This window comes from Populus nigra, chromosome 6, assembly GCF_951802175.1.
Source record: "Populus nigra chromosome 6, ddPopNigr1.1, whole genome shotgun sequence".
NCBI classification, from domain to species: Eukaryota; Viridiplantae; Streptophyta; class Magnoliopsida; order Malpighiales; family Salicaceae; genus Populus; species Populus nigra.
The window spans coordinates 11,048,897-11,062,580 of NC_084857.1; the positions used below are offsets into that span (position 1 = coordinate 11,048,897).

Here is a 13,684-nt window from a genome sequence, read left to right on the forward strand (position 1 = left end):
TGACTTGAAGGTATTGTAAAGATCCCCGTGTATTTTAATTTTTACCTAGCCCAGATAGAAAGTAGAAACTAGAGTCATTGATAGGTGGTTCTGCAGGGAGTCGTAATTCGTACCAAGAAAAAAAGAGACCCAACTTGCACTCTACCTGCTCGCCACCGTGGGGCCCTGGAGGAGGACACCGTGCCTCGCTGTTGCGTTCCCACAGTCATTCATTCATTCAGCTAGTGATGCAGGCAACACTTGCAATAGTTTACTTTGTTTTTTTTTTTTATGTGAAGATCTTGTCAGACTGTTAAAAATGTACGGATTCATACTGTACCACACAGCCTCGCGCGCAATAGTATTGCTGATCCTGATTTGTTTCCATGCTCTTTGGAATTCTGAATTATTTCAGAATATTTTTTCTTGTTTTTCAAAATAATATAAAAGCATCCAGATAAAAAAAATATAAAGAAAAAAATCAGGTTTTTTTTTCTTTTAAAGAATAGCCCAGCCTATGAAAACAAATAAATAGAATGCTTTATTGTATATTTCATATTTTGAAGAAACTAATAGAATATAATTGTGTATTAGTAATATTTGTTGCTTTTCTTCTCCATCATGTCATAATGTCATGGAAATGGACAATAGAACGCCACTTCATTATTATTAAACGGATGAAGGAGCAAACTCAAGTACGACCAAACTTCATGTGTGATAAATATATATGTGGAATAAAAAATAAATATTTTGTTGATGATCCAACCGTCGAATTTGACCGAATTTCTAGATGGAGCACAGGGTGACTGAAGGAAAGACCTTGTGCTTCATCACGGTAGCGTTAAGTTTACTCGGTCATCAATGTCTTTGTCTACACCTAACTCTGATAGAGAAAGCGGATTCTTCTGCTCACAAACTTGCTTTTCTGTGTTATGAAAGACAGAGCATCTTGGAGTAACGATAATAACCACCTACTACAAGCATGTTATTTCTTAACAGGCTAACTCATGGGAGAAAAGAGAAATTCCATTCGAAAAGCAAAGGGAACAAAAAGGGGAAGGGACAAACTGAGAATTGTAGAAATTGATTAATTATACTACAGAGATCCAAAATAAAACTTTATGATGTAGCCACCCAAAAAGGTTCCCAGTTTAACAATCCTTTCTTCTCCGTTTCACCTTCTTTGCACCTTGTTGGTCTTTGAAACTCCTCCATTCCCATCTCAGCATCAACCTCCAAATCATCAGTACTCTCAGCCTCTTCTTCAAAGCATGCACCGACGTTACCTAATTCCCCGACATCCGAGTCATCTACTTCATCATAATCCATGTCACTCTCAATCTCATCTTCTTTGCTGTTGCCTTCATCTTTTTCCGTGGAAGCTACGCCCATTGAGTCAAAATCAGAAGTGGAATCTTTGATAAAGCTTAATCGAAGGCGGCCACCCCTTCTTTCAGCATGTAAATAAGTGTGTCTTGATGGAGCCTCGACGGCTCTGATTATCAACCTTCCATCTCCGCGGTGGGCCCTAACTTGTAGAGACTTTGCTCCACTCATCGTTGTCAAGGGAGGTGGATAGCTACGAGAACTCGCTTTCTTAGCTCCCAAAAGTTGACGCGATTTCTGTTGCTCCCCAGCTGGAGAATTTCCTGCTCTTGAGTCTGATGAAGACCACGAGAAAATGCTGCTTTCAATCATATCACTACCACTTTCGCTACCTAAACTCTCCGTGCATAATTCCAGGCTCTTTCCACTGAGCATTGAAGAGGAACGATTAATTAGAGGATGCACGTATATAATTCCTTTCCCCATTGATTCTTTGGGACCTTCGGTACTGGTGGAGAGAGCTTGGAGGAAGCTCGAGCCACCCAAATCAGGATTTGAAGATGTATGCATATCATGGAGGAAGCTAGTTTTGTGGCTAGTTTCCTCATAGTGGCATTTGCCACTCACTTCTTTGGGATCAGAATCTAATAAACAAGGCTTCAAGGCTAGTTCAAGGGATTGAGCGAAAGAGAGATTTGGTGAGGATAATCTAAGTCTTAGTGTTCTTGACTCAACAATAGCAGACTCGAGGCAAGACTGCAAACCCTGGCAAACCATAGTTGCCATTGCGTAAGCTATTTGTACAGGTTATGTGACAGATACAAACAAGAACTTGCAAGAAACCTGCCAAAGATTATATGGAAGGAGAGCAAAAACAGAGGAAAACAGAGGAGTTTGGCTTCGGGGTTAAGAAGCTCTTGTTTTGCGGAGAGAGGCAGGGAGAGGGGCAGGGATAAGGGGGAGAGGAGACCACTGAACATGAGATATAACTGAGGCGCGGGGCGTGAATTTGTAGTCTCAAAAAGTGCCAGGAGGTACAGTGGACAGAGGTGGGGAGGGGACCTTTTTACGCCACTTGAATATAACAAGTCTTAATAATTTGCCACACAACGAAAAAGAGAATAAAAGAAACAAAAATGTGTGTGTCGGGAGGAGTTTAAAGATGAGATACTATATATTTAACATTCATGTTTTTTGGTTTTGACTTGTGAATTTTCGAATTTCAGAGAAAAAACTCCTCCTCAATCTCTCATACGGGGCAGGTTTACGCGGGTTTGGTTAGGATGTCGTTGTAAAGGCATGCCACAAGAGTGTAGTTAAAAATAGAGCGAGACGGGGATGTAGCAACGGTTCCAAAAAATTACCAGCTCCTCTATTCCCTTTTCTGTCCTTCCAAAAGAAAGCCAACAAAAAGCCAGAAAACAAAGGATTCTCTTATATATTTCTTGATACTTTGATGGTGATGTCTTCTCCCCTCTTTTCATTTTCTTTATTGTATTTTATCAGGACAGAAACCACACTATCCATTCTCTTATAGATGATGATGATGATGATGATTCCTGTCATCAAAGTCAAAACCTACGTTGATTGCATTTCAAATAAATAAAATGAGAAGAGAGCATCAGCACACTCCCTTTGAAATTCGAAGCTAAGGTGTCAAATTACATAAATGCTCACCATTCATGCCGACCAGATACGTAAAAATCCTACTTTCCAAATTTCCGCCCAGGAGAACATGCAGCAAAATTATGCCCAATAGCAAAATGAAAACAATTGTCACCTTAAAGACTAACATTAAAAAAATCAAGGGCTGGTTTGACCAGCACAGAGAATCCATGCTTTATTGTTCAATAAGTATGTTTCACCAAGAAAAAAAAAACAAGAGGGGAGACATTAGTAATGGAGCAACCGGCCTGGCCGAATCAAGAGCTCCGGACCCCACCATGGATTTAAAGGCAGGCAATGTCATGGTGAGACCCCACTGGCATGTTAGCTTGCCAATTATTCAAACATGGCTATGATACTGTGAACTGTAAAATTGCAACTTATTCAAACTCAAGAGAATTCAAGCTTGCATGTTTTTTTGTAAAAATAAAAAAATAATAATAAAAAAAAATTGTACGGGTTTCCTTCCGATGAAACTCTAGCATGCCATGCTTGATCAATAGTTCTAGGTTTGGTTTATGTTAACATCATTTTATATAATATTATGCCCTTCATATTTAATTCATATTTTGTCCAGCTAACACCAATCGTACGGACTGCTTATGCAAGCATGTTAAAGCCCTCTGAAAAAGAAAGAAATGATCCTCCACTAACAAGACCTTTTCTTTGTCTGCTAGGTGCTAACCCATGAATCCTATCATGCCTCTCTGTGAACCCTAATCCATGTGGGCGGACTACAAAATGACCTAACCTACTGGCTAAAAGTAACCCCCAGGTTTCGTTAGCCTAAACAAAAGTTGCTGCTAACACTCTTTTGCCGCTTGAGCTTGTGGGTGAGACTTCCAAGTTTGGAGATCAGAGAACTCATTTAAATCATTTACTGTAAAAAGAGCGAAAACGGCATCAGTGAATCACATGCACCCTACAGTGCAAAAATATTGCTTTCACATGTTGCCTTTTCTGTGATTACACCTGCTTGAACTAGCATGTTTTCTTTCTTTGGTGTGTTAATTGTAAAGCATGATCAAGAACATTCTTTCCCGTATCTAACTAGAATTCTATATTGCTAATGGTTATGGACTTCCTCTTTCGTTTCAATATTTTGGTTAATAAATCTAAGAAAGTCAGGAAATGGAAAACGAAACCTGCAAGCATTCCTTGAATGCCTTTGTGAGGAGAATAGAAGGATACATGAGAAAAATACCTCGTATCCCAGCTAATTTTAGATATTTACAGTTATGACCTCCCCAATTATGCTAGTCGATAACGGGAGCAGAAGGATATATATGCCAAGCCATACGTTTGAATAACAGTCAATTTTATGGTCTTCCCTTTTCCTTCATGGTTTCTAATTTCCATGTACTTGGAAGAGTAAATGGCCATTTTCACCTGGTCTTTGTCAAAGTTGGATACATGTCTCCTTTTTCTTTCCCGTGATGCCTTGATATGTGTTTCACAAATTTTACATGATTCAGCGTATGAGGTGTTACAGGTCACAAAAACTACATTTCATATTATCCATGTTTTTTTTATTTGCTTGTCTACTCGTCAAAGAAAGCAAGGATGATACCACAAGTAATAGACAATTGAATGATCGAGGAGCTCGTCTAGGTCAAAAATTTGAGCCAAGATGTTTGTGGTTTTCTTAGAACTACAGCCATAACCATGGATCTCCGATATAAAAGATTGCTATGAATGAAAAGAGCGTATACATATCCCATCTGAGCAAATATTCTTGCCTCCATATTGAGGATCCTGAGCTGTGTAGCATTTGAATTGCTTGAAGTCTAATTGGTTTTTACCAAGTCCCCACCACAGTAGCTAGTTCCTTGTGAATAGAGCTAAGCACCTTGCTAAGAGTATGGAATGAACTTTAAAAGTTCTAAAACTTGCTTTATTTATTTGGGTTCGGCATATTTTAATTCTTTTCTCCAGAGCTGTTTTCCCCTTTTTATTGGATCATGTTCTTTAATTTACTACCACTAGGACGCGTAGCGAGGGGAAAACAACAAATAATCCACTTGATATATGACGATGATTTATAAAACACCAGTCACAGAGAAATATAGTGCAAGTACAGCACAACCTCCCCCTTAAGGTAATGCGAGAATGTCGAAACATCACACTTTAAAAACATGCCATTATTTAAAACTCTGGCGACCACAACTCTCTCCCCCTCTCTATCATTACTGAAACGGTTCTTCGAAAACAACCAAGTAGCAACACATCAGCACTTCTAAATAATCAAAAGGGCCCTTTTTTTCTCTTTTTTTTAGCATGGTGCTTAAGTGTAGGTTATCTGTCCCAAAAAAAATGCACTCTTTCCCTTATATCTAGATATTGAAACCGAAAACAGAGCATATGGTCCTACTTCCTAAAGTATCACCCTGCTTAACCAAATAAAGAAGTGTAGTAACCTTTGGTAGCTCTAAACGAGCATACTTTTCAAGCCTTTTTTCCTGGTACAAAGATTCTTTATTTATGAGCTAATAATAGTTGTGTGCGCCACAGAGAGAGAGAGAGAGAGAGAGAGAGAGAGAGAGACAGAGCATCAATTTTGCCGCAGAATCTAATTTGTGTTTCTTTGATTTTATTTAAGCCTAGGCCCTTTTGGACTTAGAGAGTGAGTGAAACTTGCATCAGAATCCATCAAATTTGTTTGATTTTGTATTAAGTAATGGAGAATCTTTAACTTAGAATACGTCATGTCCCTTTGGCCTTCAGTGAAGCCAAAAGTTGGCCCCTTGATTTTTTCCCATGATGCATTTTTAATGAAGTCTTTGTTAAGAAAGACAAGTCCAGTTCATGGCTTACATTACACTAGCATGTAAACAAATCACTCTGCCTACCCTTTTGACCATGTTAGTGCCACCTTTCCCTTTCACTTTATACTTTGTTGCATTAATTTATATTTTAACTTCAAAAAGAACAATAGAAACAATACAATGGATGCCCACGTAATACATGCAAACATGCAATGCAACTAATGGTTATGCTATCACTAACAGAAGGCTAAAGTAATTTCTGCATAGAGCCCATGAAAAACCTTTAGAAGCAACATGTAAATGTCATAGTCGAAGGATAGGTTTGCACACAGTGACTAGATATATGAGTCTGATCTCAACTGGCATGCATGATTAGTACTGATTTGGCTCTATTTCTATTACAATTAATAATTATTATAATATGTAATCTATCATTTTCAAGCTCTAGAAGACTGATATTGAGAGTTTCTGAATTTGGCCTGCAAGTTGCTATAAATGTTTTAATTGTTGATTTTAAAGAAATATTTGCATCACTATTGTGGAATAATGCTACTATTTGATAAAGGTGAGCATACAAAGGGAATAAATCTTTCAGGATTAGTTTAGAAAACTTACAAGCAGTCATATGACCATCTTAGAAGACTTGCTGCTTAAGTTTCAAGAAAAGATGATGACGCCTGTTTTCATGGACCAGCAGAATCTATACCATTGGATGTGGCTCCAGTATGATCCTCCCTAAACTCAAACACATTTTCAACTTATCTACAAAGAGGAATTAATGCAACTGAAATAGAAACAGTAGATTAATTATGGAGTATGATGCCAAATAGGAATTTCCAAATCAAAGCAATCAAACGTTGAGCACAATCACAGAAAATTGGTAAAAACATCCATTATGCAGATTACAATTAACTTTTTCTCCATCTAACCTAGTGGATGTTGGCGGAAATTATAAGCAGTCCATTTGTTAATATATTCTTACCAAGAGTAATAAAAACAACAAATCATAGAAAAAATTTTAATCAACAATTGCAATCCACCAACAAGGTGCCAAACCTTATTCCAAGCTACCATTGCTCAAAAAACAGCACAGAAAAAATGTTGTTTTCCAAAGCAACCATACGAGGAACATTAGATACAGTTCCCCAGTTGGAAATTGAAAATAATAAACTGGAATAATGGGAAAGTAAATAACAAGTTTTTTCGAATCTCCATCTCAAATAAAACCTGCTTTTCCAACCAAATTATCAAACTCAACATTATGAAATCGATATCACCAAGATCTTGCCAGTGATTCTGCTGGGTTCAATATTTATGTTCTCAAAAGATCACTTGCAAATAAAACTACTATAATCAGGACTGTTATTGCAGTAACCCCATCATCCGAAAACAAGGAGATGCAATAAGGTTTTAAGGAACATCATGCAGAATACAAAAGGCAAATCATTCTTGGCACAAATTAGTGCCACATCATGGCCAGAGTGATAACATCACATGCCAATTATCAAGGGTACTAATTACAATGTCTTAAATTCTCAACCATTCCTAACAGGTGCCAATTAAAGTCACTTAACTTTCTCCAACAGGTGAATCTCACTGGAATAAAAATGAGAGGTATCAAGAGATCGGAGGGTTACTTTCTATTTGTAATCCAACAATTGGACCATGAAAAAAGAAAAGACTCAAGATTTGTCCCTAACTGTACGTCTCCAAACAGACTCCTCTTGAGTTTTCTTTTCATTTTTCATTTTTTCATTTTTTCATTTTTTTGTTACAAAAGAGAGGTTTGAACTCAAGAACTTTTGAGGGGAAGGAGAAAACTAATACTAGTTGAGCTACAACTCAATAGCTTGCGATCTTTGAATTTAATAGGTAACACTCCAAAACAAGTACTGCAACACGTACATGAGCAGAAGTAAAATCTTAATCTATTATTGATCTGATGGTCTTCCCAAAAATTGTACAAGAACTGAATACTCCACATAGCTTATCATAGATTCAAACCCGCTCTATCATCTTACAATTCTAAAATATCATGCATGCAAGCAAGATTGAATTCTTTCCAAAAATGATCCAAGAACCCCAAGCTCCAAAATTCCCAACCCGAGATTTGGATCCTCGCCAATTATCAAGTAGATTTCTTCTTAAAATTCCTCTACTTCTTCTATCCATCCAAAGTTATGCAATCGAAAACCTACCAATCATTAAAGTGAACCATAATTATATATACCTGCTAAATATAGGTATCCAATGATATGGCAACAAATTAACTGAAATCCAGTCATTTAGGTATGAATGAATGATCGATGGGAATCACGAGAAATATTGAGGCAAAAATGCATGGGAAACCTTTCAACTACAAATCAAGTTAAAAGATCTCTAATATTTCAAGAATTGAGATTTAGACCCCTCGAATTGTCTATTAATTTACTAAAACCCCGTCAATTTGATTCAAACAATTCAGCATCTAAGAGATAACAACAAACGTATCTCTTACAATCACGTGATCTTCGAGATAACATTTTAGCTCGTGCATGAACAGCAGAACAGTTTTGAGACTACTTCATATCAACTCATAAATTCGGGATTTCAGCACTCCTTAATCTTTCTTTTTTTATCAAATTCACAAGATACAAATCCAACTCTACATATTGAAATTCAAATCCCGTATCCATGCCAAATTACTGGATAAAATTAACAATTAGATTCCAAATTACACTAACACATCACGAACAACTTATAATACTCTTAAATTACTGATGATGACAGCATCAATATATAAAAACGAGAGACAAATCGCTTACAATAACAAAGTGAAGCAAAGTAACGGGTTCGCTGATCAATCAGATCAGCGTCAATGGAAGCCGGGAAGGTGAAAAATCCGGTTGGTAGTTAACTCTAAAATCGCTCTGGGGCTGCCGCGGTAATCGCGCGCAGAACCACTGGTTTTGATTTTGAAGCCGGGAACATGAAAATAATTTGGTGCGGGTAATATTATAAAATTTGCCCTTGGTAAATTATATTTACGTCCCCGGATAGATTTTGCAATTACAAAACCTTGCCAGCTTGCATTGGTAATAAAACCCGGTCATGAAATTGACCCGGCACAAATTGACCCGGAAAAGAAAAAAAAAACCACTCTCTCCATTCTCCACTGTCTCCCTGAAGAAGTCTCTTGCCTGCTCTCTCCCCTCGTTATTATCCATTTTTTTCTTTTTTTGTCTCTTTAAATTTTACTATTGTTTTCTTTCTCATTATAAATCCAATCTCAATAAATAAATTCTTCCCATTTCGCTCTCTCTATTTTTTTCCAAATCTAGATTTTGTCATATATCAGCAAGATCCGCTGATTTCGCGTGTTTCTTTTATGATTCTTAACAAGAGATATTTGCTTCTTCCTCGTCTTCGGTGTCTGTTGTCGACCTGACAGATGAGTCTGGCGACTCCCAGCCGAATCTTGGGAATCTTGGAGAAGCTTTGGCTTGCCTCATTCGTCAATCAGTTTGCTACGAGTTTAATTTTTTTTGCATTTTGTTGCGAGTCAAGAAGAAACCAAAAACAATATTGCACCGTTTTGTTGAATTAGGGGTTTTTTTATAAATAAATCAGGTCTCACCTGGGATTGACTGGTAGGTTTAGCTAAGTTTGATTGTATCAATTACAAATCTAGTTTTTTTTTTTTCTATAAAACCTGACTACCAAGACCTGGGGTCATTTAAGTTTTAAGTCAATATGTTAAGTCACACCGAGTTTTATAGCAATGCTGTATAATTAATTTATTTTCTAATTTTTAAATTTAACTATTGGTTAATGTTTTAAAATAAAAATGACAAGTAAAAAAAATGAAAAAAAATAATGTAAAAAACAAAAGTAAAAACATAAAATAAATTTATTTTTAGACCAAAGTAATTTTCTATATAAAAAAAAGCAAGAGGTGTAACAAAAAATATTGAAAATTAATAAAAAAGCTAAAAGATATGGGAGTTTTATCGTGGCTCTACACTCAAATTATTATGAATTGCTATAGTTAAATTATTTCTTTAAGTTGCTTAAATTTAAACATTTTATCTAGGTTTATTTTGATCTTTTTCTTTACTTGGTGGTCATTATAAGATTGTTTAAGGGTGTATATGTTTTTTCATATTTTTTAACACGATAAAAATATCTTTTCACCTTTAAAATCAACAAAAATTAAAATTGTTAGCCAATGATCTTCCTGGCTTTTCACAATATTTATAATCGTAAAAATATTTCTTTACCTTTAAGATAAAAAAAAAACAATGTGCTGCTGAATAAGGATATTTAAGGTTTTTTAGTTTCCATGTATAGGAAAATAATGTTTTTAGTCTCATAAAAGACAAAAAAATAAGCTTTGTCTTTAGGGTATTCTAGTATTTTTCACACGAGTTTTGTGCGTGTAATTGAGAGTACCATAGAGAGTATTTTGGTTTTTTTATTTTTTATTTTTTATTTTCTAATTGAAAGCTGTTGGCACGCATTCCACACGTCTTATCGAGTGGACGGCGTCACGCGCTATTAGGTGGTGCGTGTGTCTCTGTCCAATGGTCTAGTATGATCATCCACCATCTTGTTGAATGCACAGTCTTGCTCTCTTCCGCCTGATGTAGCGCATGTATGCGGATAATGGTTGGATTGTTACCGATAATCGATTTTTTGTTTTTTTTTCTTTTATCTCTCATAACAACTAAAATACATAATTGTTATATTTATTTGTTGTTTGTCAATTTCAGTGCTTATTCTTCAAATTTCTTATTTCGTCTTTGTTTTTTTTTGTAAAGTTTTGTTTTATTTTTAATTTTTTTCTTCAATTGTAATTTCTTATATGTTCTTGTTTTCATTTCAGATCTCATTCTTTTAACTTCTTATTTTATTTTTTTTCATTTTATAGTTTTGGTCCTCCAAAATCCATCTCTATTTTTTTGTTGGTATTTTAGAATCCATCCTTTTTATTTTAATTTTTAATTTTAGTCATTTTATCTTTTGTTTCAGTTTTATTTGTTTACAATTTAGCTTTTCGATTTTAATTTGTGTATATTGTATTTTTCAATTCGGTCTTTTTACTTTTAATGTTTTATTTTTTTCCTTAATTCTTTTTTCAAAGTTCTTATAGTTTTAAATTTTACCTTTCAAGTCAAATTTTTTTTCAATATTAATAATTTTTTTAAAAAAAAATTATTAATAATTATATTATTAATAACAATAATAGTAGTAGTATGGTAGTAGTTAATAGTAACTGTGATAGTGATAGAGTAGTAGTATAGTAGTAGTTAATAGTAATTGTGATAGTGATAGAAACAACAACAATAGTAATAATAATAATAATAATTTTTAATTTTACCTTTCAAGTCAAATTTATGTTTTTTTTTCAAAAGTAATAATATTTTTTTCAAATTTAATAATATAGTAATAGCTAATAGTGATTGTGACAATAATAATAATAATAATAATTATGGTTACAACAACAACAACAACAATAATAAAAATAAAAATAATAATAATATTAGTTGTAGACTTGTAGTGGCGATGATAATAATTATAACAATATTATAAATAGTAACAATAATAACAATGATAATAACAACGATAATATTGACAATGATAATGATCACGATAACAATATTAATAATAATTATGATATTATTTATTAATGATAATAGTAACAGTGGTAGCTATAATGACAGTGATAATATTCATAATGATAATAATAACGATGAGAACAATAATTATTATAATAATAACGGTGACAATTCATCATTCGATTTTATATTTGTTAAGAATTGAGTTTTGTTGTTTTTTCATGGATAATATTTTTATCTAATATCCTGGATTATTGGTTCAAGAAGTTTAAAATTTTATAATTCAATATTAGTTTTCGAAGATAAAAAAAGATCATTGAAATTTTCGTTAAACCTATAAATAAATTAATTCATATCAGGTTACCTCTTAAAAATTTATTATATTACACGAGTTTATATAGCATTGCAAAAAAAAATCTCTACTCTCTTAATAATTGCTTTTAAATTTTTTAAAATAATGATTAGACCCGTTGTAAAACACGGTCAAATAAACTAATTATTTCTAATGATCTTCGCTTGTTCTTTATGTAGACATCAAACATTACCCAGAAAGTCAAGTAACTTAAATCTGCGGTGAACTACAAATTAAGTTGCCTTCTTTGAAGAAAACCACTCCCTACCTTGCATTCTTTAAAGAAAACCATATCTAAAATACCAAAATTCTTGCCATGATTGAACTACTAAAATCCAACGGTGCCAAAATTCAAGCATTTAAATGTGGAGTGAGGCTGAAATAATACCCAACAAATAAATAAATTAATCCAGTGATATCATAACATACTTACTTGGCAAGCGGGCAACTACGAGTAAGATCTTTTTTATAAAAAAATGCCTTCTCGTGGACTTTCTTTAAAAGTGATATCTGGCATCGAGAAAGATTACACAAGGAAAAAACTACACTAAAAAGAATCGTTAAGGTACTAATAATATTCAATGCAGTGATCTCATAGACTATTCACGTGGCAAGTAAATCACTGGTATAAAATTATTTATCACTCGTGCCAGATTTTATTGTCTGCGTATAGTTTTCTAAATTTTAAATACCGAAACTTTCTCGGTATCCGTAGTCTCGTGATCTCCCACTTATAAATATTCTCTCCCCGTGGATGCAATAACATCACGCAGGCTGGCAGTTGACTATTCATGCCCTGCATCGAGAGAAGTTCATGTTCATATTTTAGCTCAGGAGGAATGAGGAGAGCTCGACATTTACGCACAGGAACCTCTTGGGTATGAAAAAAATTAAAAACAACCTTGTATTTCTATTATCATTCTCTAATCACGAGTTAATTAGTAAATTACTCCACACATCTTGCCTGTTGCTCCTTTCCTTTTTCTTGCATATAAGTAGTTCTTTTAGCGTATGTAGATTCAGGATCGACATTTACGCACAGTAATATATCAATATCAAAAATATTTTTTAATATTTTCAAAAAAATATATTTTAAAAGTCTATTACTGTTATACCCCGAATACCCTTAAACATGTAAAACCGGCTTGCAAGTGATTGCCCGTTGAACGAGTTGAGGCAGGCCCAGTTACAACCTACCCATCTTCGAAACCCGAAGTATGGCGGCACTGTCCACGAGGTAGCAGATCCGCTACCAGACAAAAATAAAAAGCTCAGAATATTCCACCCATTCATGTGCCTCACATTACGTGAACCCAGATCTAAATTGTCTAGATTTTCAGTTTTCTAACATATAAATTATCATTTGAAAATCAACCATGTTTGTTTAGTAAAAATTCAAATTTATTCATTTTAAATAAATTTAAACAAATTATTGAATTAAAAAATACTATAAGTTAGTTTAATAATACACATGCAAAACATGTTTCAAATAATCATAGAAAAAATAAAAAGAAATAGAGATTTTGCTGTGCAAAAATCATTATACACTTACTCATGGATATCTCAAATAAAACCTAAAACATGAATAATAATAATATAATAATTTTTAAAAAAATAATTGTCAAATAAAATTATTACTTAAAAATAATCATTGGTTGAATAGCCCATGACCATGTCGCTCATTTTTATGTTCTTTATCCATCCTTTTATTTTACATAACATTTATTGTACTAATAACAAACACTAGTATTTTTAAAAATTTAAAATTAATTTTTCATTCATTGTAATTTTTTATTAAAAGTTATTGATTTTATTATTTACAGGACTCTAAATCTCATGGAAAGAGTTGAAGAAGGATAAAATTGAAAAAAATACATCACTTCATAAATTATTTAAAATAAAATTAATAATAATTTAAAAAAATAAAGATAAAATCTAACAGATAAAAAAGTTAAAAATAATAAAATAAAATAAACATAATTTTATAACTCATTTTAAAT

At 33.6% G+C, this 13,684-nt stretch overlaps 1 protein-coding gene across 3 annotated transcripts; it reads right to left on the reverse strand.

The window, feature by feature from the left end:
* Positions 1-987: 987 nt before the first annotated feature.
* On the reverse strand, positions 988-9,642 carry LOC133696271 (protein FANTASTIC FOUR 3-like). Of its 3 annotated transcripts, none has more exons than XM_062118415.1 (2): positions 8,540-8,720; positions 988-6,470 (listed from the first exon to the last, which is right to left on the reverse strand). In XM_062118415.1, the coding sequence occupies exon 2, from the start codon at positions 2,089-2,091 to the stop codon at positions 1,099-1,101; it is 993 nt and encodes a 330-aa protein (XP_061974399.1). In that variant the 5' UTR covers positions 2,092-6,470; positions 8,540-8,720; the 3' UTR covers positions 988-1,098. The 3 variants fall into 3 exon arrangements, 2 of the variants coding, with proteins under 2 accessions (XP_061974399.1, XP_061974401.1); XM_062118417.1 differs by having other exon boundaries at positions 988-6,519; XR_009842647.1 differs by lacking the exon at positions 988-6,470 and adding an exon at positions 7,566-7,929 and having other exon boundaries at positions 8,540-9,642.
* Positions 9,643-13,684: the final 4,042 nt, after the last annotated feature.